Source organism: Gobio gobio (genome assembly GCF_949357685.1).
Source record: "Gobio gobio genome assembly, chromosome: 17".
NCBI classification, from domain to species: domain Eukaryota; kingdom Metazoa; phylum Chordata; class Actinopteri; order Cypriniformes; family Gobionidae; genus Gobio; species Gobio gobio.
Window position 1 is genome coordinate 38,005,002 of NC_137110.1, and position 25,815 is coordinate 38,030,816.

Sequence of the window (25,815 nt, forward strand, 5' to 3'; positions counted from 1 at the left end):
ATGTAAACAAACAAAAAATGTAATGCCAATATTTAAATACCAAAAACTCTTTGCTTGACTTGCTAATATATAGTTAAATCAACCTAAAACATAACATCAAGAACATCCAGGTAAACAAAGACGCCTGAACTAGGGGTGGACTATTATTTTTATAATTTTTATTTATCTTTGTTATTAAAAATAAGAACTAAAAACAGTAGTCTTCACATGAATTAAATATACATTCAGTGTATTACACTGATACATAATAAGGCTACAAAGGTTATTCTGCCAAGAGCACTGAGATATTTTCTCTTTTTCTTTTGTTATTTGACAGACAGCGGCAGGTTTTCTGTATTAGCAGGCTGTCACTTTACGACCTAATGCACGCACAGATCCTATTGACACGCATTCGGATTCTTTCCCCAACTTATATCGTTCACTTAAAGCATAACCGACTGTGTTTACATGAATACTCATCAAGACAAACTGTGTGTATTTGAAAGTTCGAGTGTGTAACAAGGCAGGAAACGGAACTGAAGGGATCACATGCTTTCAGAGAGGCGGCTTGTGCGCACGTTTCGGTGTGTGTGTCAGACAGCACAAGAGGAGTTGTTTTTCCGCAAGTTAATGCGTTTAATAACTCTTTTTAACGTCAATCAAGTCACATAAGTAACAGTCGTGTGCCCAGTCTATTCTCTGCTATATGCATTGACCTAAAGCGTACACTTTTCACAATGTTGAAGTAGCCTATTAAAATCATTCAGATATTGCGTGCCGTTGCGATATGCATATCGCGATATGTACATTTGCGATATTTCGTTATATTGTGCAGCCCTAGTTTATATCAACAAGTGTTTATTAATTGTCAGCCCAAATGCTTGCAACAATTACGTCTCTTGAAGACCTATTGTAAAAATCTCATTAAAATTAACATATACACTTAATTTTGTATAAAATGTAATTTGACAAACATTATGCCTTTAACATCCGTGTCTTTGACGTCGAACAATATATATGTGCATAAAATTATTTATGTATTAATTAGGGGTGCACCGATCCGACTTTTTCAGTCCCGATACCGATACCGATGCCTGGGCTTTGTGTATCTGTCGATACCCGATACCGATCCGATATATTGTTGAATTAATAATAAACTGTATATCTTCCACCTTATACCTTCCTTGAAGAGACTAAAGGCACCAGACTTTACTAACTAAACATAACTAAGACAAAATAACAGATGTATGTAAGGTGTTGAATTCTTATTTATTTAAAAAACAATTGTGCATTCAAATCTAAAATAGAATGTAATCTAACTTCTTTAAATAAATAAAATGTAGCAGTGGAAACAAAAAACAGTGTAGGCCTATTGGTCAAACATACAATAGTAATCTGACAGTTACCAAACATTTTTTACACTACAGATAATTGTTTTGGTATATAATCATATCAATATTAAAAAGTAGCATTACAAATTAACAAATAGTCTAATTTTCTACCATATGCAATTTAATAAAAATTTTCAGCTAGCTAATAACAACTTTGTTCTGGTTTCACCTCACTCCAGATTAAATGATTGTAGGCTAGGCCTATTTATTTTACTACACATTGTCAACAGAAATAAGATGAAATACTGTTGATAATTAAAAATAATTCTTACTACCCACTCTTGCTAAAATGGGTAAGCACACTTGTGTTCTCATTTCAGTTGCGTTCTGAGTAAATTAATAAACTGAGTTCATGAGTTCAGTGTTGGACAGATCAGTTGTTCTGGCCAGTCGTTAAAATGATTCGGTTCAAAGGAGTCATTAGGTCACGAATCGGACATTAGCAGACGCGTTGTGTGCGAATCCCGTCTGTTAGAACATCGCGAAAGATGTCAACACACAGAAAACACTTCATAACTGGATATAATTTGTCTCCCGCTTATTGAAAGTATGCTTTATGTCAGCTGGTCAGAGAAGAGTCAATGTTTTTTGAGCGCAATTCACACCCAGTGATAATTCAAGGACAAAATTGTCCGAATGTGTCACGTGCAACATGGTTTCGGTCTTCCGAGCTTTTGATTTGGATTAATATGTGAAATATGAGAGCGAACACTGATTATTTTGAAGACCCAGAGAGCGCGCGCGGGGGAAGAGCTCTCAGATCGGTCTCTCTGTCACTCAGTCACAAGCGCAGCATCTGTTCTACATCGCTCGTAAATCACAATAACTCATCAAATTAGGCTTTGGCCGTCAAAAAAATGTCAATGCAGGAAAGACCCTGACTTTGCAGTAATACCCTCGAAACAGCGACGAACTAGTTGGCGTGGCAAGCGTGAAATATCTCCTCCACACAGCCGACTCTCTGGCTCGCTCCCTTCTAGCATGCGACACACGTGAAGCTGACGAATGACGTAGGTTCTGCTGCGACGGAAAAAACACCTGGATCGGCTTGTGGATCTGTTAATTTTTCCGATCCCCGATCCAGCTATTTTGTCAGTATCGCGGCCGATATCCGATCCTAATATCGGTCGGTGCACCCCTAGTATTAATACAAATAATTTTAGTTAGCCTATAGAGGTATTATAGAACATTAGCCTCCTCATATAACATTTCACAGGTCTTCAACAGTAAAAACATAACAGAGCTGTACTCACATCACTGGTTTAAAGTAGTTTATAATAGAATAAGACAAAATTCTATTCACTGTCATCATCCTCCTGCCTCATATTCACTTTGGTTGGGGTTAGGTCTCACTGGTTTGCGTTAAGAAAAACAAGCGCGTTGTATGGCTATCAGGGGTGTAACGATACACCCATGTCACGATTCGATATAAATCCCAATCATGAATTCACGATACGATATGTATTGCGATATTTTAAGCCAAAATAAAGGGGTTTTTTTATTTTTATTTTTTATTATTATTAAAATATTATTGTATTATTATCAGGACCCACACATATTCCCCCATTGCATCATTATACATTATATTCAACATTATATATAGTCGTTTAATGTAGTAATGTCACAAACTCCGCAAACTTTCTTTTGTTTTTTTAATGCTTTGAATAATCATACTACTAAAACGAAATGTGATCTGGTAATTTAAATGATGTTTGCGCTTTCATTATAAGGAGTGCTGCTTTAAAGGGATAGTTCACCAAAAAATTGAAATTCTGTCATCATTTACTCACCCTCAAGTTGTTCCAAACCTGCATGAGTTTCTTTGTTCTGCTGAACACAAAATAAGATATTTTGAAGAATGTGTGTAACCAAGCAGATAGAGCAACCATTGACTACCATAGTATTTTTTCCCCTACTATGGTAGTTAATGGTTGCTCTATCTGCTTTGAGTAAATGATGACAGAATTTTCCATTTTTGGGTGAACTAACCCTTTAAATGATGTTTGCGCTTTGACTTTGAGAAGTGCCGTCCCAGCGTGTGCGCTTCAGATGATCAATGCAATCCGTCACAGTTCTAATCACTAGAAAGCGTGTCAAAATGACCACTCTCAAACTGTAAATGTTTAGCTCATCCAAAATTTTTAATTCTGCATTTACTCCCTCTGATGTTGTTTTTGCACGTCACGCAATCATTTAAACGTCTGTTCATCATAAAGCCACTTTGTCTCTTCAGAAGACTTGGATTTTGATTATTTTTACGATGCCTTTATGACATTTATTGTATCTTTTAATTTTGAGAGGAATGGAGTTTAAATGGAGGGACAGAAATATCTCAGGTTTTATAAAGAATATCTTTATTTGTGTTTAGGAGTTAAACAAAACGACATGAGGTTGTTTACATTTTTGGGTGAATTATACCTTATAAATACAGCAAGTTGAGCCTTGGATAAAACAAGTCTATATCGCGAATAATATCGTTTACAGCAACGATACATAACGTCGCAATTTTATATCGCGATATATCGATAAACGATATATCATTACACCCCTAATGGCTATTGCACGCTTGAGAACTCGGTGCACCGACTAGTTAAAGTAGTCGACTACCCGACTAGTCTATGCAAGCCTTAATGTCTTCTATAGTTCCTCAGAAGCCAGTGACTCGCAAGTCGTAATAAAATGAAAAGGGATGGTTATTTTTGTACAAAGAATTCTGGCAGCTGAAGAGAGAGTGCCACCGAAGTAGTTATGACTGGAAAAATCATCAAATCCTAAGAACTGCTCATTTAATCAGCAATCCCCTCTCAGAGTTCCAAAAGCGATCTAGTGAGTGATACACGCTCTCCGGTTTAGTACTTGTTTGGCCGTCGTGAACACTAGCTTTCCATCTCCCTGTCAACACCTTTAGAGCATTTCCCATGTTTACTCATTAATGGAAGTACAGGCTTGCACAGTCCTGCTGTTCCTTAAGTCGCTCTAGTGTTTTTATGGCGGACTAATGGTTTAATTGACTGTGTTTAACTCAGCGGGAGAGAATGAGCTAATGTTTGACCTGAAAAGGGCTGGAGTGAAAGGGTGGGCTGGTTAATGTCCACAGGGTGTCTATAGGTTAGTGAAATGAAGTGTGGATTGTTACACCGCTAAACAGATTTAAATAGACGCTTTTGAACATCCTTCTCTTTTTCATCAACTCAACACAACACGCAGTATGTTGATGGCAAGATTTAGCTTTGGTTAGTGGCTGTATTGAAGTGGGATCTGAAAAAGGAACATTTTCCTAGCCTTGTTTAATCTAATTCAGATGTCTAAAGTACTAGCAAACCAGTTAGTTCATCAGATCTGCTGTATAAGTTTAGGTTAGTCATTGCTCTCTGCATGTCATCATGGTGACATCATGTTCTCGCACCATGATGTCATGTTTACTGTAAATAAAACCCCATTGGAAGAGTGGAGAAAACAGATGTCGTGGAGATTCTGGGGATATTTTGTCTCCCGTCATGTATTCTATCCCAACAATCACTTGAGCTATACAATCATGACCACACTCCTTGTTTTCAGTTTCCAGGTGAATCTTGTGAAATGTTGTATTTTACCCCCAAATAATACTTTTAAATAATAAAAAATATATTAGAAAAAAATGATTATTATAAATTAAAATATTTTAACCCCCCCCCCCCCCCTCCCCTATATATTACCCTGCAATTTTCTACAATACTGCCTCTGGTATTGTCTTTGCAATTATTTTTTTAATAAAAGTAATTTATGTGAAAAATAAATTTGTGTGTCAGCCATCGGCGATGGACGATGGCATCATCTATCGTCCCAACCCTATATACACTGATCAGGCATAACATTGACTAATATTGTGTTGGTCCCCCTTTTGCTGCCAAAACAGCCCTGGCCCGTCGAGGGATGGACTCCATTAGACCCCTGAAGGTGTGCTGTGGTATCTGGCATCAAGATGTTAGCAGCAGATCCTTTAAGTTCTGTACGTTGCGAGGTGGGGCCTTCATATATCGGACTTGTTTGTTCAGCACGTCCCACAGATGCTCAATTGGATTGAGATTGAGAACACCTCAAACTTGTTGTTGTGCTCCTCAAACCATTCCTGAACCATTTTTGCTTTGTGGCAGGGAGCATTATCCTGCTGAAAGAGGCCACTGCCACCAAGGAATACCGTTTCCATGAAAGGGTGAACATGGTCTGCAACAATGCTTAGGTAGGTGGTACGTGTCAAAGTGACATCCACATGGATGGCTGGACCCAAGGTTTCCCAGCAGAACATTGCCCAAAGCATCACACTGCCTCCGGTTTGCCTTCTTCCCATAGTGCATCCTGGTGCCATGTGTTCCCAGGTAAGCGACGCACACCATCCACGTGATGTAAAAGAAAACATGATTCATCAGACCATTGCTCCAGTTCTGATGCTCACGTGACCACTGTTGGTGCTTTTGGCGGTGGACAGGGGTCAGCATGGGCACCCTGACTGGTCTGCGGCTATGCAGCCCCATACACAACAAACTGTAATGCACTGTGTATTCTGACACCTTTCTATCAGAACCAGCATTCTTTAGCAATTTGAGCTACAGTAGCTCGTCTGTTTGATCGGACCACACGGGCCAGCCTTTGCTCCTCACGTGCATCAATGAGACTTGGCCGCCTATGACCCTGTCACTGTTTCACCACTGTTCATAGACCACTTTTGATAGATACTGACCACTGCAGACCAGGAACACCCCAAAAGAGCTGCAGTTTTAGAGATGCAAAAACTCGCTCAAATGTGAAACTCGCTTGTGAAACTCGCTCAAATCCTTACGCTTTTCCAAGCTTCTAAGGCCCCATACACACAGAGACGCGTTTAGCTGTATACGTAAAAAAATTGTATCGTATCAGCATTTCGTCCAGACGGATCCGAGTTGTAGGAGACTGAAACCGGTATTTTTTTAAAACCGGGTCCTAGAGTGGATATATTTTGTGAAACAGTGATGTCATCACACCATGTCCCACACGCTCTGTTCAGGCATTAATAACGGAGCGGTGCGGAGCAAAGTGAGTGTTTCAACTTTTCAATGAATTCCTATGAAAGTTAGGCTTCCATAGGCATGATCTGAAAACGCGCCAGACTGGACACGTGTCGTGAATGACTGCCGCGCTTACCTCAGCTCTTTGCTCTCGTGATGAATGAAATCAGACTCCTGCTGCGTTTGTGCTGTGACTTTTGTTCGGCTCACTCACACTTTATTGAAAAGACATGTTCAGTTTTTAATTGTAGTGTCTGTTCTCTAACTGAACGAAATGATTGTATTACTATGAAAATCAAAACGATGGTGAGGGTGGTGTCATGGTGGGCAAGTGATAACCAGTAACCGTGGCCTCGTAGGGCAGCGAAGCAAGTGCAAAACAAGATTGGATAGGGAAAGCTCTGGCTTTGTGTGGATGTGGCTTAACACTAGGGCTGGGCGATATATCGCATGACATTCAGCGCATCTCGTCAGTAAATCTGGTTCCTTGATTAGTAGTAAATCGCCATCACCTGCTTTTACTACACAGAGCCGTAGTTCACTGACAAGCGGAGCCATATCGCATTAATTATCACGGACGTATCGCCTGCGATAATTAATGCGATATGGCTCCACTTGTCAGTGAACTACGGCTCTGTGTAATAAATGCCGCTCCATATATCCAAAAATGCCGCTCCAATATCTGCATATGCAATATGCATAATCTCCAATAATGGCTGATTTAATTATATTAAAATATAAGATATATAGATATCAGCTGATAACTTTATTTTCTTAATGCAAATTATTATTATTATTATGTATTGTATTTGAATATATCTAAAGTGTATGTGTGTGGATGATCAATGAAACTAGTTCTTGCATAATTGCTCACAAAACCAGTAACCTTCTGTATAAAAATGTGGTCTTGTTAGTCCTGAAAAGCTTGACGGCTTTTGATGTGAGGGCCGCACCTTTTGTGTAAGACCCCATGTGTCATATGTCTTATTCAAATGGTAAAGTGGGGAGGAGATTTAGGCCAGATTGTCCATAAAAGGAAACAAGGCCATTTTCCCTTAGGTTTTAGCCATAAAACCCATTTAGAAAAAGCTGTCCTCATTTCCCGCTCAGTGAACGAGCATCGCCAATTCTGAAACGCTCAAAGACGAGTCGTTCATTTGCACTACGAATGTATTTCTGAATGTGTCATTTGAATGAAAAGGTCCCATTCAGCTGTTTTTTTTGTCATGTACTGTAGCTATACAACATTGACTGAATGTACTTCTGTGTTTTCTGAAAGCATGGTTTTCTGTTTTCTATACTTTTTTTAGTGATGTTTTGCTTTCATCCCTCAGTATCCACCCAAGTTGCCACCTTATTTCTTGCCATCCTCTATTTTCCCTCCAGCCTCTGATATATCTCAGCTTTCATCCAATTAAACTACCATTTAGGCTGCAGTCATGGCCCACAGAAACCTGCTATTACTAGAAAGTACAACTTAAAACGTTATTCACGGTGGAGGGCCAGCGGTGGTCAAACCAGAGCTTTCCAGTTGCTTGGTTCCAAGACTGGTGAAGCTCTAATGCACTTTTCTGGAGTCTGTAATTTGATTTTCAGTCACGCGCAGGGATGATTTGGTCGGGTCTTTTTTAGCTTCTCAAACAGAAATCAATGATTTCAAGAACAACCATAATAGATATCAGTTGGAATGGCAAAATGTTAGCCGATATTTATGATCCATCTAAGAAAAAGCTACTATTAGTACAACATTGAGGGTTTTTGTAATAAATCCCATAGACTTACTATGAAAGAAGATCTAAATGTTTCACTCGTTTTATTTGTTCTGCCTGTTTGTGCTTTTTCTTAGTTTTCCTTGTATCCAGCACTATCCAGATGAAGTTAGTTGTGACCTAATGTCTGTGACATCAGTGCATCTGCAAAATCTGTACAGTATGTTCCCTGACAAGCCAGGCGTCGTGTGACTCTGCTTCATGTTCCTGGGGTGCACATGTGTCTATGTATAGGAGGAGAGGAAATGATGGCTGATGAGAAAATTAGATGGTCTTTGGATGGGCACAATGTCTGTGTGATGTGTTTTTCATGATGTCATTTAGGCTTGTGTTTCAAAACCCACATCTCTGAACGACAGGATGTGGCTCCTTTTAAATGCAGGCAATTAGTATCGAATCTATTGAACCAGTTCTGTGCTGTTTTTTAGGCTTGGTGACAATTAATTCTAACATTAACAGAACACATCTAATCGATTCCAGAGTTTCTCTCCAAAACAGTAACAGATTATAGTACTGTAAGTGCACAACTATGATGCTTTGTTTATTTACAGGACATTTAATTTGCATAATTTGCTTCTTTAATAATTTTTCCTTATTGCATTGTTTTATTTCCACTCATTTGTTCTCTTATTTAATTGCTTTGGTTGTTATGGCCAGCAGTCCTGTGGCTGAGGGAAGAAATCAGCAAAATTGGTTGCTGATGGTGACCGTTTTTAAGCCCAAACCAACAGTCAGAACCATTTCTTAATACCTCCAAGTCATTTCCCCTCAAAAATATGTTGCACTGCTACTCTATTTTATTCTCTCTTTTTTTTGGAATACCACAGAAAACAAAGTATTAGTCAGTCCATCACTCATTTGGGCTTTTCATATTTAACCCAGTGTCATTTTTTAACTTTTGAACCATGTTGTTCCATGTCTCTTTCTATTCATACCTTACCCTGGGTTATTATTTAAGTCATTAATTAATCTCAGGTTTTGAGATTTCCCACTGTTAAAAGCATTGACTGGAAAAGTGCAGTTTTATTAGGTGCCATTTAAATAAATTTAGTATCTCTGTTTAACATATTTATAATGTTTAAATGTAAATGATCATTTTCCTCTGACTTGGAAGCTAGATTTCTATATTTCTATGAAAAGTGCATGAATATTTAATGAGGCAAGCTGGTAACTGGTAACATTCTAGAACTGCATTGTTTCTCACTCTATAGCTTTTTCACATAACATGCATAACCTGTTTTGAAGAAGGGGTTTGTAACACCCATAAAATGTTTAAACAAATGAAAATTCACCCATTTAATATAGATCTTGTTGTGAACGGTTCATCCATGTATGTTTCTTTTGAACCTCATCACTTTTAATCAAAATGACAGGCTCTCTGGTGACATATGCAGGTTTTGTCCAATCATTTAGTGTGGTTAAACCCTGCCCCTGCCATTTCAAAATCCAACCATAGATGCATAGAACTTATGCTGCATTCCAGGCGGGTTCTGTTTCATTCCTCCTGACCGCCAGAGGCGGTGCTAAGCACTAGTGGATAATCGCTGCGCCAGGTCGATAGGTCGAGAAAATTATAACAACAAAGTCACGTCATGACGCAGACCGAGACGCGAGGATATAATCCCCAGCAGCTCGGTGCCCAGCCTCTTTCGCTTTCTCGCTTATGATAGGTCATTATTTCGCGCTGTCCTGTACAGTTTACCTGAGTTGCGAGGATTCGCCCTCCTAAACTGTGACAGCACGCTCAACGCTATCTTCGGGACGGATATCTCGGATTCCATTTCTACGTGAGTGCATACTATTATATTTTATTGTTGTGTCGGCGATACCCTGTGCTATCGAAGACTGTGGCTACTCTCTCTTCAGAAATGATGGAGATGAAACGTCTTCTTCAGTCTCTTCAACCCCCAACGCTAACCACCCATACTGGGAACACACCAGTGGATGAGAGTGATTTCCAACCCTCAAACGATATGGATATGGATTTGGACGCTCTCTCCATGAGCGCGTCTAATTCACATTTTCTCGATGCAGAGTTGGCGGAACCTGCCACGCAACCCACCCGCCCACATGATGTTTTTTCCAACCTGTCAGCTACAGGTGGTTCGAGTGGTGGGTCTGTACATTCATCGGGCGCAGGCCCATCTTCTCCAGATGATATTTTATCTATTCTGCAGATGGCTGTGGCTCGTTTGGGTCTTGACGAATCACCTGTGCAGCCCGTTCAAGCCAATGTGTTTTTCAGACAAGCTGCTGGTAGTAATGTTTGCAATGCCACCATGCAAGGACTTGTGACAGAATTCTCCAGTGCACTTACAAGTCCTAACGTACCTAGAAGAAGATCAAAGACAGCCCGCACACTGGCTTCAATGGCCGAAGCTGGCTCCATTGGTGTAGGACGGGCTCCTGAAATTGAACAGCCAGTAGCAGCACTGGTGGTATCACCGGATGAGGCTTTAAGAGGCAATGTACGCTGCCCAAGCGCGCAGTGTGGACGTACTGACTCTTTCCTAAAGAAGGCATATGAGTCTGTAGCATATATAACGAGGGCTGAGAATACTATCTGCCAGCTGCTTCTTGCCTGTAATACTACGTTGGAGTCCGCGAGCGTGGATGCTTCCATTCCTCGGTTCTTACAGACGGCTCTGCTGACTATGGGTCATGTGACGCGGGAACTTGGTACACTTTCATCGACCCTTCTAACAGCCAGGCGCCAGGTATGGCTTGCCCAGGCAAGGTTATCTGAAGATTGTAAAAAGACGCTGAGAGAACTGCCAATTGTACCGGGACACCTTTTCGGCCCCAATGTTTCTGAGGTATTGGAGAAGAGAATGAAGTTGTCAGAAGCAACACGACAACTAACTCAAGTACCACGGGCACCACCGTTTAGGATGCCATTGGCTCCGGCTCACCCACGCTACCACGGCTCAGAGCACAGATTGCGTCAACACAATGTTCATCAGTTTCAAGCACCACAGCGTCATAGAGAGACTGAACAGGCTCAGGGACCCCGCCCTTTTCACCATCACCGTCAGGGGGGGCCACGTCAGCCCCCCCCCACAGGTCCTAAAACCAGAGGCCAAAAACCCTGAAGCTATGGGGCCGGCAGTCGGTCGTTTTACAGTGCAACACCTAGATTACTGGGAAAATTCAGTGTCCGACCCCTGGGTTCTGGCAACCTTGAACAGGGGATACACTCTGCAGTTCCGACGCCGGCCTCCCAAGTTTTCAGGAATCCTTCGGACAGTTGTCAAAGATACAAACAGTTCAAAGGCCCTTTCCTTAGAAATTCATTCACTGTTGCTGAAAGGAGCCATAGAAAAAGTTCCTCCCCTCAGTCAGAGGGACGGGTTTTACTCCATGTACTTCCTTGTTCCGAAAAAGGACGGCAGTTTTCGGCCAGTTCTGGATTTGAGACGCCTAAATGTGTTTTTAAAGTCTCTTCCTTTCCGAATGTTACGCACGGTCGATGTTCTTCGATCTGTGACGAAAGGAGACTGGTTTGTGAGCGTGGATTTGAGGGATGCTTACTTCCATGTTCCCATTGCTCCCCACCACAGGAAGTTCCTAAGATTCAGTTTTCAGGATCAAGCCTATCAATTCAGAGTCCTACCATTCGGTCTATCTCTTGCTCCTCGCGTTTTCACAAGATGCATGAGTGCAGCCCTGTCTCCCCTTTGGTCCAAGGGCATGAGGATTCTGCCCTATTTAGACGATTGGCTGCTTTGTGCCCCAACAAAACAACATGCTATTCGCAACACCAAGGTTGTGCTGGAGCATATTCAGAGGCTGGGTCTAACTGTGAACGACACAAAGAGTCATCTGGTCCCAGAGCAAACCCTAACCTTCATAGGTATAACACTCAACTCCATCACAATGTCTGCCACATTGTCCCAAGCTCGGACGGACAAGATTTGTCAGCTACTGACTCATTTCCGTCTGGGAACAAAAGTTTCTTATGGTGTCCTTCTGCAACTAATGGGGATGTTAGCTGCCGCCACATCCGTGATTCCCTTGGGCTTGCTTCACCTCAGGCCCCTTCAGAGGTGGAGCAACAGCTTGGGGTTGGACTCAGCAAGACACCGTCATCGCATGATTTCCGTTTCTCCTGCTTGTACCCGTGCACTGAGACCCTGGAAACGAGTGACGTTTCTGAGAGCCGGAGTGCCTCTAGGGGTGGTGCCCTCCCGTTGAGAAGTGATCACAACCGATGCTTCTCTAACAGGATGGGGGGCAACTTGGAGTCAGAGGGGAATCAGTGGTCACTGGTCACCAAGGGAAGCCTTAGAACATATCAACATCTTGGAACTGAAGGCAGTGTACTTAGCTCTACTACACTTCTTACCAAATCTGGTGGGTCGTCACGTGCTTGTCCGTTCCGACAACACGTCAACGGTTTTTCACTTGAACCATCAGGGCGGCACCAGGTCACTTGCGTCTCTACAGCTAACTCGCAAGATCCTTACATGGTCTCAGGGCCGGCTAGCTTCGTTAAGGGCAGTTCATCTTCCAGGATCAGACAATCAAGTGGCGGATGCTCTGTCCAGGGATCTACTGCTCCCGGGGGAATGGAGACTTCACCCGGACGTGGTGCAGTTGATTTGGCAGCGGTTTGGCAAGGCGGAGGTCGACCTGTTTGCATCAGAACTGACCACTCATTGCCGCTGGTGGTTCGCGAGAGCCGAGAAGTCCAGCCCATTGGGTCAGGATGCATTAGCCCACGAGTGGCCGAGCTGCCTTTTGTATGCGTTTCCCCCTTTTCCACTTCTGTGGGAAACACTGCACCGAATATACCTATGCAAGCACAGGGTGCTGTTGGTGGCACCTCGATGGCCAGCCAGGCCATGGTTTCCCCTCCTTCTGAGTCTACTACAGGGCGAGCCGTGGCAGCTTCCCGTCAGAAGGGACCTCCTTTCTCAGATGCACGGCCGTGTTTGGCACCCAGACCCGTTTCGCCTTCAGCTCTGGGTCTGGCCGTTAGGCCTAGTTCACAGTTAATGGCTTGTGAACCAGCAGTAGTAAACACCATCAGCAACGCTAGGGCTCCTTCAACACGACAGATTTATGCTGCTCGTTGGAGGATCTTTTCTTCTTGGTGTGGGGATCAAGGAATTGACCCAGTTCACTGTACTGTGCCAAAAATTTTGAGTTTCTTGCAGCATCTGTTAGATGACAACAAGGCGGCCTCCACTTTAAAAGTTTATGTTGCTGCCATATCTGTTTATCACGACCCAGTTGATGGTGCTTCATTGGGGTCTCATAACCTTGTTTGCAGTTTTTTGAAGGGAGCGAGGCGTTTAAAACCTGTTCGTTCTACTCCCTTTCCGGTCTGGGACTTACCGCTTGTTCTAGAGTCCCTTTGTTCACCACCATTTGAACCACTGGCTGTTGCGGATATTAAGTGGTTGTCATTAAAAATGTAATTTTTGTTGGCCGTTGCTTCCACTAAACGTGTTGGTGAGCTTCATGCTCTATCAGTGAGTGAACTGTGCTTACGCTGGTTGCCAGAGGATTCCGGGGCCATTCTTCGACCCAATCCAGCTTTTCTCCCTAAAGTTTTGTTACCACAATTTGTGAATCAGTCTATTCATCTGGCTGCTTTTCAACCGCCTTCCACTCACTCAGGGACAGATGGGGGAAGGTCTCATCTTCTGTGTCCTGTACGAGCTTTAAAGTGCTATGTTAATTCTACCGCTTCTTTCAGACAGACGGATCAGTTGTTTGTTTGTTACGGTGAAGTACGCAAGGGTGCACCTTTGTCCAAACAGAGACTATCACGCTGGATTGTTGAAACGATAAAGTCGGCGTATAGCAAATCTCATCAGCCCTTACCAGCAGGTGTTACTTGTCACTCCACTAGGGCAGTCTCGTCGTCTTGGGCTGCTTTTCGGGGAGTTTCCTTGGCAGATGTATGCGAGGCTGCTACCTGGTCTTCTCCATGTACCTTCGCAAGGTTCTACAAGGTTAATGTTGCTGCTTCCCATGATGTGAGCTCTGCAGTCCTTCTGGAGCAACCCTGATGTTGCAGGTGGGTGGCATTCCTCATGACTGTGTTGATATGTGTCATCCACTAGTGCTTAGCACCGCCTCTGGCGGTCAGGAGGAATGAAACCGAACGCTAGTTACGTATGTAACTGTGGTTCTGTGAATTCCGGATGACCGCCAGAGTTCCTTGTCATTCAGAATGCGCGAGAAAGCATTCCGAGGCTGGCCATTGAGCTGCTGGGGATTATATCCTCGCGTCTCGGTCTGCGTCATGACGTGACTTTGTTGTTATAATTTTCTCGACCTATTGAGCTGGCGCAGCGATTATCCACTAGTGCTTAGCACCGCCTCTGGCGGTCATCCGGAATTCACAGAACCACAGTTACATACGTAACTAGCGTTTTTGAGCCCGTAAGTCACGACTTCAAACCACGACTCTACACTTTGTAGCGTTCCAGGCAAAATCACGCCAAACTGCCTGAGCGCAAGGAATTGTGGTAGCTAGATGTAAACAAAGCATGGCGGACCGTGCAGGATTTGCTCATTTACAATAATTTCTATTGCCAAAGGTGCTTACTCCTTGCTTATTTGAGGGAAACGGAGGAGAAAAAACGGCGCATAAGGCAAGAGAAGCTGTTATACCTTTTATTTTACGTTATTTGTAAAATACCGTGTACGACTTCCATAAACACCTCATCTGTAGGGGCTGCCATTGTTGTTTCATGGGCTATGTGACGTCAGAGCTCGTAACTGGGAGTACATCGATCTAGTTCACTGGTGGGAAGTTTGGCTACCGTTCCAGTGCACTTTCACGGGTAGAAGGTTGGAAAAACACGGGTTACCGGTTACCTGGAACACGGCATAAGTCCTACATTTTTATTTTTATTTTATTTTTTATAATCCGATGTACGTCACAATACTTAAGGAAGCGATCTGTCGCTATTTCTGTTTCATTGCGACTTTACTCTAGGGCTTTACTCTAGGCCTATCCTGAAGTACCACCAGCCCTGCACATTTTGTATGTATCCCTCATCGATCACACCTGATTCAACTCATGAGCTCATTACTAGAGACTGCAAGACCTAAAATGGGTGTGTCAGATATAGGGAGACATACAAAATGGGCAGAGCTGGTGGTACTCCAGGACCGGTTTGAGAATCACTGCTCTAGGGCAGTGTTTCCCAACCCGGGGTGCCAGGATGCCATCTGACGAGAGCAGGGGTGCCGTGTAAAAGTCCTTCAAATCAAATTATATATATATATATATATGTATGTATTATATATATAATTTATTTATTTTTTCACATTTTTCAAATAATTCTCTCTTTGTAAACTTTGTTCAATGCATGTGAGTGCTGCCGTATGTTCGAATATGACCAGTCATTTTCGCCCTCATCACCCGGGTGTAGTGCCAGATGACGCGAATGAGAAAATGTTGTCTCTGTGCACACATCCGAAAGCGCGCACACATCTCACTGAGCGCAAATATTGAGTTCTCTTTCAAGTCTTGCTCTTGAACGGACAAACTCACACAAAAAGTATGTCGACATGTCCATCTTGATGAGTATTCTAGCAGACATAGTCTGTATATGCCTTAAGTAAACAGTCGAGAAAGACAAAGCATATCCGTGCATTAGGTCAACTGTGCAATGTTATTTTACATTTGATCAATTTCTGTACCTGAAAACTAATGTTAGATGTACCTGAAAAACCTGAAAAGCATAGTTTATTTTATTAGTAGGCCTATCTTTGCTCAATAGCATTTATTTGTGCTGCTGCTTGTATTTAAATTATTTGTTACATTTTTATTTGACAGTAGTCCTTTTTTCCCTGAACATAACAAATACTGAACCGTACCGAAACGGTGAACCTAAAACCGTGATACAAACCGAACCGTGAGCAATCTGTACCGTTACACCCCTAGCGTAACGTAACGTAACATTTTTAAAGGGTGCCATGACTGAAAAAATGTTGTGAAACACTGCTCTAGGGTATAAAGTTTGCCGTAACCTGGGGTTTAAAAAGATATTGGTTCTCATTCACTAATAATTGCGTGGATTTTGCATTTGTACGCACAGCACAGGAGAACTTCTAACGAAAAATCTCTGCCTACGTTACAACATGTGCGTATGCACATGAATTTGTTCTTAATCTCATTCTAATGTTAGTGAATTTGGAGTATTCTAAATGAGCGGGCGAGTGCACAACGTTAGTCATTTGCATAAAATGTGTCCAAACCATCTCCATAATAAGGGCTTTCTGCACAATCCTTTTTTTTTTTTTTTTTATTTATTTTTTTTTTTTTAAGTCTTTCATCACCCTCCTCAAACCAGATCGTCATTCTTAAAACACAATAAACACCTTTTATACAGACCCAGATAACAGACCTCTCATTTGCCAGATGTACATGCGCATTATTCAGAGAAACCCTTGTATTGACAATGCAAGAGTCGAGCACTCTGTAAAGTCTACTCCGTCACATCCCAAAGACTTTCAATGAATTTAAGGTTTGGACTCAGAGGTGCCAATTCACATGTGAAAATTATTTTTCATACTCCCTTCCAACCATTCTTTCACAATTTGAGCCTGAAGAATCTTGATATTGACATTTAAGAAGTGAAAACCTACACACTCCTTCAATAAGCGTTTTCCAAAGTCTCCATTTTCAATAACCGTAGCAAAAATCATGCGTTTTAAAACGAAAACACACTAGTGTAAACAGTGCCTTATTTAGCAAAAAATCCACCTCTGACCCGCCTGTTACTGAGAGAGCAGCCCTACAGGCCTGGATACTCAGATAAGCTGACAGATCCATTCTGCTATTTTAGAATCAAGTGGAGGTTTGGTAGACGGGCTGGTATTTCCTTCCATTGTCTGAGAGACGTGTCAGTGTGGACAGCTGCCGTGTGGACACATGGAATGGACTCATGAAGGACAGTGGCACACTAGTTTCCCTCTTATTTTGAGTGGTTTACAGCAACTGGCCTTTCCTTGCCTACTAAGGTCTTTTCAGTTTTTCTTCAGTTTGTGCTTTTAAATGTATTTTTATTTCACATTTAATGGATTGCGTGAGTGGCGTGCAACAGTTTACAGTGTGTGGGTACTGCTGGCACTCACTGTTTCTTTATTTATTTGTTTATATGCCTAAGACCAGGCAGCAGAGCGTTAATTAGATGTGGAATGTGGGAATTTCATCAAGCAATTCCTCCCGTCACGAGGTGGCAACACACACATACATAAAATGAATAGGGAGTTTTGTTTTCCATTGTGTTGTCAAGTTGTTGGAAACTTGTTTAAATTACTCAACCAAAGCATTGTGGTATTATCAACCAGATCTTCTTCTTTTAACAATTGTTATAAGTAACCATACATTGTGTTTCTAAATGTGCTCTTCTTTGACAACTTTGTGTTCTGCAGGAACAAAAGACAGCAGTAAAGGTGGGAATTGTACCATGTTTAAGGCTGTGCTGAAGAAAGGTCGAGAAGGAGGAGGAAGAGCTGGCAAAAGAGATGCAGGTATGCTGCTTTATGGCCAGAATGAAGGAAAATATGAATAAATGGTTGCTGACACCTATCAAACTGTTCTTTGCTTTTGGCTTTTGTGTGTACACTTAATTTAATTGCATAATTGGTTTATGGCCTCCAGGGAGATTTACAGAGAGGTCGCTGGGATTGGCTAAATTAGATTTGTATTATTATTATTATTATTCCAGCTCAGGCTGTGGCTTGTCATTGCTTTCTTCCTAAGCGAAAATGATCTGGACTGTTCATTCCAGATCAGACCACAATCATAATCACTAATGTTAGAATCTCACAGTTAGAATAAAAGTCACCCAAAAACAAAAATAGTCATTTACTCAATATTGGAAGAATGATTGATGTATTGTTGAAATCTTGTTTTCCATTGGGCTGTTGAGAGGATGAGTCATGTTCATAAATGAATCATTCAAATTGGTTTTGTGAACTGGATTAACCGCTTCAATAGATTTGACGCTATAAAAGTCTAAAATCTATAAACTCTAAAAAATGACTCCGTGATGAATTGGACATTGGGCATCACAAATCTACTTTTCTCAATAATGCGTCCAGGAGAGCTAAGGACAGAACGCAAACATTTTCAGTGAATGACTTAAATTTTGGTCAGTTCATCACGTACAAGTCACATGGACTACTTTATTTTATCTATTTACTTTTTTGTCGTTTTGTAGCTTAACTGACCCAATCCCATAGTCACTTACAAGACTAGCCAGGATGCACAAAAAATGTAATTGTCTTCCATGAATGTCGTATGGATTTTAGAATGACATGAGGGTGAGTAAATTTAGTCTTTCACTTTTATGTCACTCTCTTGGAAACATCAACCACTGCGACAAATTAGAGTCATTACTACATTGATGTGACGTTACCATGATACACATTTCCACAAGATCGCACTAGTTTCCGCTCTGGCTTCTTGCTGCACCATCAGCACCATCGCTGCCCCAATACCTCTCTCCCAATGGAGCCTCTCAATGGAGCAGTGTTCCAATTAACCTCATTCATCTCTGCTTCACTCACGCACTTAAGTATGTCAAGACAAGTTTGAGAGCTGCCAAACAAACACTACCTGACCCACATACAAGAAACTTTTCATCTGCTAATCTAACTCAAAGTCTTGTTTCTAAGGAAGTCGACTGCAAATAAATTATTTCCCTCGTATATCCTCCTCTCTTGAATGTAGTTGATTGTCACTTTGTTCATTCTCTGATGTGCAGATCTGCTCTACTAATATCGGTGAACTCCCTCTGGTTTTCATACTGACAGCCAATGAAGTCTCTGTCGGTTAGAGACAACACTCGCGTGCCCTCTAAAGAGGCATATTGCTCATGAAGTATTTACAACACCTTATGTTTGCTGCAGGGGGATGGAGAGAGTTATCCAGCACACATGGCAGATCAGACGCCACTAATACACTCTGCAGTGCCACTTTTTTAGGCTGCTGATCGTCTGCCTGGTAGCTCTGTTCTCCGCAAAAGTCATAAAGGGCACCCAGTACACAATTAGTGAGGTCAAGAAGCCTTTCTGGTGTCAAATCACCAAAATGTGTTGTCATTTGTCTTTGAAGAAGCTATATTTGAGAAAGCCACATACATATGATTACTTAGTTTTTCTCAATTGCTAAGACACAAACTGTATAACACTTTTTTTTAAACTATAAAAAAACTAAGACAAAATCATCATTTGAAACGGCTATCTTTAATCTAATTATAACTTTGCCTTTGAATGACACACATTGCAAGTGCAGATAAAAATAAATAACACTCATTGCATTGTGAGATGTACAGTATTAAAATCAATATGACCTCTTTCCAACCATAAACAATGAAAGTTTTTTTCAGAGCAACTGTTTTACTTTTTGAAACTTTGCATTGCTACTAAGATTTCTTTCTTTTTTTTTTTTTTAAAGAAGCCTCTTAAGCTGTATATGGCTGCATTTTAAAATAAAAAAATACAGTAAAAACAGTCATATTGTGAAATATTATATATATATATATATATATATATATATATATATATATATATATATATATATATATATATATATATATATATATATATATATATATATATATATATATATATATATATATATATATATATATATATATATATATATATATATATATATATATATATATATATATATATATATATATATATATATATTTTTTTTTTATATTCCTACATTTATTTGTTGCACTGTTTTTTTTATACAGTTATATTGTACAACTAAAATAAAATTTTCAGTTTGCAGTGTTAGATTTAATAAAAAAAATAATTCAAATAAATAATATTACTGTCAAATGCATGTCAGATAATAAAAATACTGTAATGAATACAGTAGTTCACTGTATGTATTTGTTCATGTTTTATTAAGGGATAAGTCTGAAGCACACCATAAAATAATTCTAGCAATTCTTACAGGGCTAGTAGTATATACAGCTGTATATACAGATACACACCCAGGTATCGGATCAGTACTCGGGTATCAGGTACACCTGAGCCCAGGTATCGGGAAGGTAAAAAGGGTATCGGAACATCTCTAGAATGAACAAAATATTGAAACATTTCCTGAATGTACTATACAGTAACTTCATCTTGTATAAAAAATAATGTTATAATATAATATATAATATAATATACAGTTTACATGCCTCTTGCAGAATCTGTGAAAATGTGAATAATTTTAACAAAATAAGAGGGATCATACAAAATGAATTTTATTTTTTATTTAGTACTGTCCTGAATATATTTTACATACAATTTATTTACATAAAGTGCCCAATGTTCTTCAGAAAAATCCTCCAGGTCCTGTAAATTCACTGTATGATTTTAAGATCCATCTTTTCTCACTGAGGACAAATGAGAGACTCAAACACAACTATATATAAAAATAAAAAAAAAGGATCTAACATTCTGATGCTTCAGAAGGAAACACGATACATTAAGAACCAGGGGGTGAAAACATTTGAACAGGATGTCCAAATATCTTATTTTGTTTAAATATACTTTTTTTTTTTTCATTTAGTACTGACCTCAGGAAGCAAAAAACAGAAGATACTTGCATGTTTCCCCGAAGACAAATGAAGTGCAATTTATTTACACTGATCTTCAAATTCAAAAGGTTTTCACCCCCGACTCTTACTGCATCGTGTTTTCTTCTGGAGCATCAGTGAATGTTTGAACCTTTGTTTAATAGTTGTGGATCATCCAGGTAACGACACGGTATTAAGAATCAAGGGTATGTAAACTTTTGAATGGGTTCTTTTATTAAAAAAATTGTCTTGTGGACTATATGTAAACATCTTTTATGCAAAATATTTTATTCAGGACAGTACTACATAAAAAAATAACATGCATTTTGTATGATCCCTCTTATTTTGTTAAAATTTTTCATGTAATATCCTCATAAATGATTGCTTTAGAATGCTGTACAGAAATGTAACAGAAATGGTGCACATAAGACCCATCTCACAATTGATTCCAATAGAGTTTGACAGCTATTGACACAAAGTATAGAAATATGTAGCACCCACAAACATTGAATAATATAGTCCACTTTTAATTAGATGTACATCTTTTTTTGATACTCTGCACCATTGAATGACATTTAGAATGGACATTTTCCGTTGGCTCATACACCATTTTCACTGAAAATTTACACTGCTTGTTGCAATGCATTCTGAGATTGCCTTTTCAGTGAAGTATACCGTATATGCAGCTCTGAAAGAAGATATTTTGAAGAAAGCATAATTAACAACCCTAAAATGACACATTAAAATGCTGTCTTGGAAGTCAGCTATTGTGACCGAATCCGTGCGATCTTGCTAAGTTGTTGTTTAACGAACATGTTTTTCAAGCACATATTGCATAGAGAGATCCCCTACCAAACTAAGGTTAAGTGTCTTGCTCAGTGGAGATGGTTCATGGATCACTCTTTGTGGTATTCAAACCTACAGTGCATCCAGAGAGCTGTTGTTGTTACAGCCTTATTCCAAAATGGATTCAATTCATTATTTTCCTCAAAATTCTACAAACAATACCCTATAATGACAATGTGAAAGAAGTTTGTTTGAAATCTTTGCAAATTTATAAAAAAAATTATTAATAATAATAATAACAACTTTTGCTTCTAAGATGTTTCTAAGTAAAGCAAACACTTTAAAAGCGTGGTTTAAATCAGTCTTAAATTGTCTGCGTAACAATATTTCAAAGGATACTTCAAATAAGTAGAAATTACTCAACCTTTTACTGGCCAAGTTAAAATTACTTATTTTCTTACTTAATTCCATATGTGAAATTTACTTACAAATGTGTTCAAAAACTTGACAAAGAAAAATTAAGGAAATTGTACTTGTTTTTTTCAGTGTACCAGTAAGGATGGAACCAGCATCTTAGTGTAACAAACACTATTTTTTTTAATATTGTGACTCTTTGATTAGCCAAAACCTCCTAAATCAGTTTATCAATGAGCACATTTTATAGTTTATCTCTGTTTTTGTCTCTTTTCAGTCTTTTCCGTCTCTTTTTCCTCTCTCTCACTCCTTTCTGAGACCTTTAATCCCCAAGAAACAGACTTTGGTGGGGATTTCTGCTTTCATGGATTGACCCTTTTTCATTTGGAATGTCAGATTGAAGTATTCTCCTGCCTTTGAACTGAGGCCTTGTAAAGGTCGGATCAGGAAGGATTTAGCTTTAAAAACAGGGCCCTGTTTGATGCTGGGTAGAGCAGAGTGATACAGCCTGACTCTGGCCTGAGATGTTGAGTTTACAACGTGTGTGTGAGTTTTTACTGTCCTCAGGTATAAATCTCCAGGAGTAGAGTGACGCTCAGAAAGTTGATCCATCTGCATTGTGTGTATCAGCATCAGGGTAAGGTTTATGTTTTGAGGCTAGTTGTGTGTGTGTGTGTGTGTGTGTGTGTACACGTTTCAGGGTTCTCTGTGTTATCTCAGCTGCTCTGGTGTCCAGTTTCTCCTTACTCAGCAGGGGCTCCTCATGTTATTTAGAAGAATCAGACTGTTTATATAGACACACAAGATTGTCTATCCACCTATTAGAAACACACTTGCATTCAGATTTTAATTGTAAATGTAAATGCAGTAGTTTTAGCTAACTGATTATTTGCATTTACAGCTTTTTAGTTTATTGTGAACCCAAAAAGGAAAATTCTGTTATTTACCTTTATTGCAAATATGTTTGAGTTGCTTCATTCTGTGAAACTTAAAGGTCCTGTTCTTCGTGATCCCATTGTTCAAACTTTAGTTAGTGTGTAATGTTGCTGCTAGAGCATAAATAATACCTGTAAAATGATAAAGCTCAAAGTTCAATGCCAAGCGAGATATTTTATTTAACAGAAGTTCCCTTTCAAAGCCTACAGCGAACGGCTGGTTAGGACTACATCCTGGTATTTCCTGCTTTAATTACGTCAGTAGAGCAGTAGAACAGACTAACCTCCGCCCACAAGAAAACGCGAAAAAAGGGGGCGTGGTCTTGTTGCTGTCCCACGTGGAGAAGAAGAGGACGTCGCGTGGAGAAAAGGAAGTGCTGCGTTTCAGTGTGTTTGTCGCCATGTCGTCGAGACGCTGTTATTTTCATCCCGGAGTCAAATCACCTTTGTTTGGCTTTCCCAGGGACGCTGTAGAGATTATTAAGCGCGTATATTTCTCCCGTTAAGAGGCGTGACCTTTCCACGTGCGCTAAGCTGCTGTCGAATCACAACACAGGACCGTGCTACGTTCGCTAAGCTGCTGTCAAATCGCAACACGGGAACCGCTGACACAATCAGAACTCGTTACGTGTTTCTGAAGGAGGGACTTCATAGAATAAAGGAAGTCTTCAGTCGTTTGTAGGACAGTGAAAACAGCGGTGTACAGATAAGTAAATTGTGTTAAAAATACAGTTTTTTTTTTACACGCGAAACATGAACACATGTTATATTGCACACTGTAAACACAATCAAAGCTTCAAAAAAACACGAAGAACGGGACCTTTAAGATGTTATTTTGAAGACTGTCCAGGAAAAGGACAGTGAATGAAAACGAAACCTGTCAAACGAAAACTCCACAAAATAGTCTGTATGATTGTCCTATACTCTATAGTCACTACCATTCAAAAGTTTGGGGTCTGTAAGATAAGAATTTCACCATGCTCACCAAGTAAAGTTTTCAGCATTGTTAATTCAGTATCACACGTTCAAAAATAAATCGTTCTAAGGTAGTTGTGGAATTCCCCTCCTACCCCCACCCCTCCCAGAATTCGATAATGAATAGAAAGTGTAAAGAAAACAAAAAAAAACATGCATTTTATAGAAATCTTTTGTAACATTACAAGTGTCTTTATTGGCATTTTTGGAAAATTTAAAGTGCCCCTGTTATGCTATTTTAAAGGTTCCTAATTTAGTTTTGGAGATCTCCTATGACAGTTTACATGCATCAAAGATCAAAAAACACTTTCATTTTCTCATAATATACGTTGCACATCACCAAATCTTTCAATGATTCTCAAGCGACTCATTGGATGAATCAGTCTCTCTAAATCCCACCTTTCCAAGAGCTTGCTCTTCTCTGATTGGCCAGATGGCCCAGTCTGTTTGTTGTAATTGGTCTACTTCTTACAGCAAATGTCGGAAACCAAACGCCCATTACTATAACTGTTCTTCAGCTCCGGAGGCTTACTAAAGCTCAGCGATTGTACACACAGTAAAGATTGTAACGATGGTGTCGATTTTACCATATCAATCTGAGCGTGAGGCCGATGATGAAACATTGGAAGGACTAGTTATTCAACCCGAACCTCCATTGCAAAGACTGCTTGAGTAGGACGTTTCTCAGGTATACGCTACATTATGAGATGTTGCAACTGTAATTTCTCACCATCAGCATTAACAAGTGTATGTCCATAAAACAAACCGATGTGTATATTTTTTAATTATTGCGGTGCATGTGCGGGAACTGTATGAACTGTATCAATAACGGTGCACACGTTTGGCAAAACAAATCCTTTATCTCCACTCAAAGACAGACAATCTGCATTAATAGACACAATTGTAGGTAATAGTGGCCCACAACTGCTTAATTGAACTATTTCAGTAAGACCGTAATATCATGAGTTAGCTGAAAACTTACACAATATAAAACTCAAAACTACGTATTTTGAACACCCAGTAGAAAATATATACATCAATAATTATTCGTACTTACAGGTTGCGATCCTGAGGAGAAATCTGGTCCAAATAATCTGAGTACTGAGTACTGACCCATCTTTCAAGAGCAATTGTGTTTTGCGAATCCCACATTGAACTCCGAGATTTGAGAAGCGGTCGTCATTTAAAGTTACGTGTTTGAATGTGGGACAAGGCGGGCATTATGCAAATGTATTTTCTACTGACATAGAACCATCACGCAGTGGGATTCGAAATACAAATGACTCGTATAGGCGGTTCAGAGTAGATTCTTTCCACTTTCAACTTTACAACTTTACAGACCTTTTAAATTCAAAAACAGCTATATTACACTAGGGACACTTTAATGTTGAATAAAAGTATTAATTTCTTCAACAATAAGAAATCTTATTGACTCCAAATTCTTGAACGGTAATGTATTTGTGAGAAAAAGACCAAGATGTAATTGTTATTCACTGAAAATCTTGTACTCGACTGTAGTTTTTAAATCTCCTGCTCAGGGGGAAAATTGAAATATATAACAAACCTGAAACCTTTTGGTCATCAGCCCTAAATCACCATAAATATGCCAATCAAAATATGTTAGAGATTCTTTTTCAAAATGAATTTTGAGAAATGTTAGCTAATTATTAAAAACTGCTGTCTTCGAAGCTGTATTAGCTTGGGAGTGTATCTCTTGATAGTGATCTTCTCTGAGAATGTTTGAATTCCAGTAACACAACGCTTAATCTCATTACCAAAACACAGCTGGCCATGCTTTCAGATGTGAGCTAATCATGGATAACATTCCTTCAAATGCTTAAGCAGTTCCAGTGGTGATAGGTCACCATGTGAATTTAAGGCTAATCTGACATTTATACCATGGCCTACATGTCAGGTAAACTCAACATGCACAATGCACATGCTACACTGAATGGGTTCTAGAGTCAGAAACCTCCTGGACTGCT

The 25,815-nt window shown here is 39.9% G+C and overlaps 1 protein-coding gene across 1 annotated transcript in view; it reads left to right on the plus strand.

Annotated features, from left to right (window-relative positions):
- The window catches only part of tanc1a (tetratricopeptide repeat, ankyrin repeat and coiled-coil containing 1a), a gene marked incomplete at its 3' end in the record, with an annotated part of 110,424 nt that overhangs the window by 2,667 nt on the left and 81,942 nt on the right, over positions 1-25,815 (plus strand). The window contains exon 2 of the mRNA XM_079840104.1: positions 17,563-17,661. Within this exon, the coding sequence (XP_079696230.1) occupies positions 17,598-17,661 (64 nt within the window). The 5' untranslated portion in view covers positions 17,563-17,597. The remainder of the gene's footprint in view (positions 1-17,562; positions 17,662-25,815) is intronic.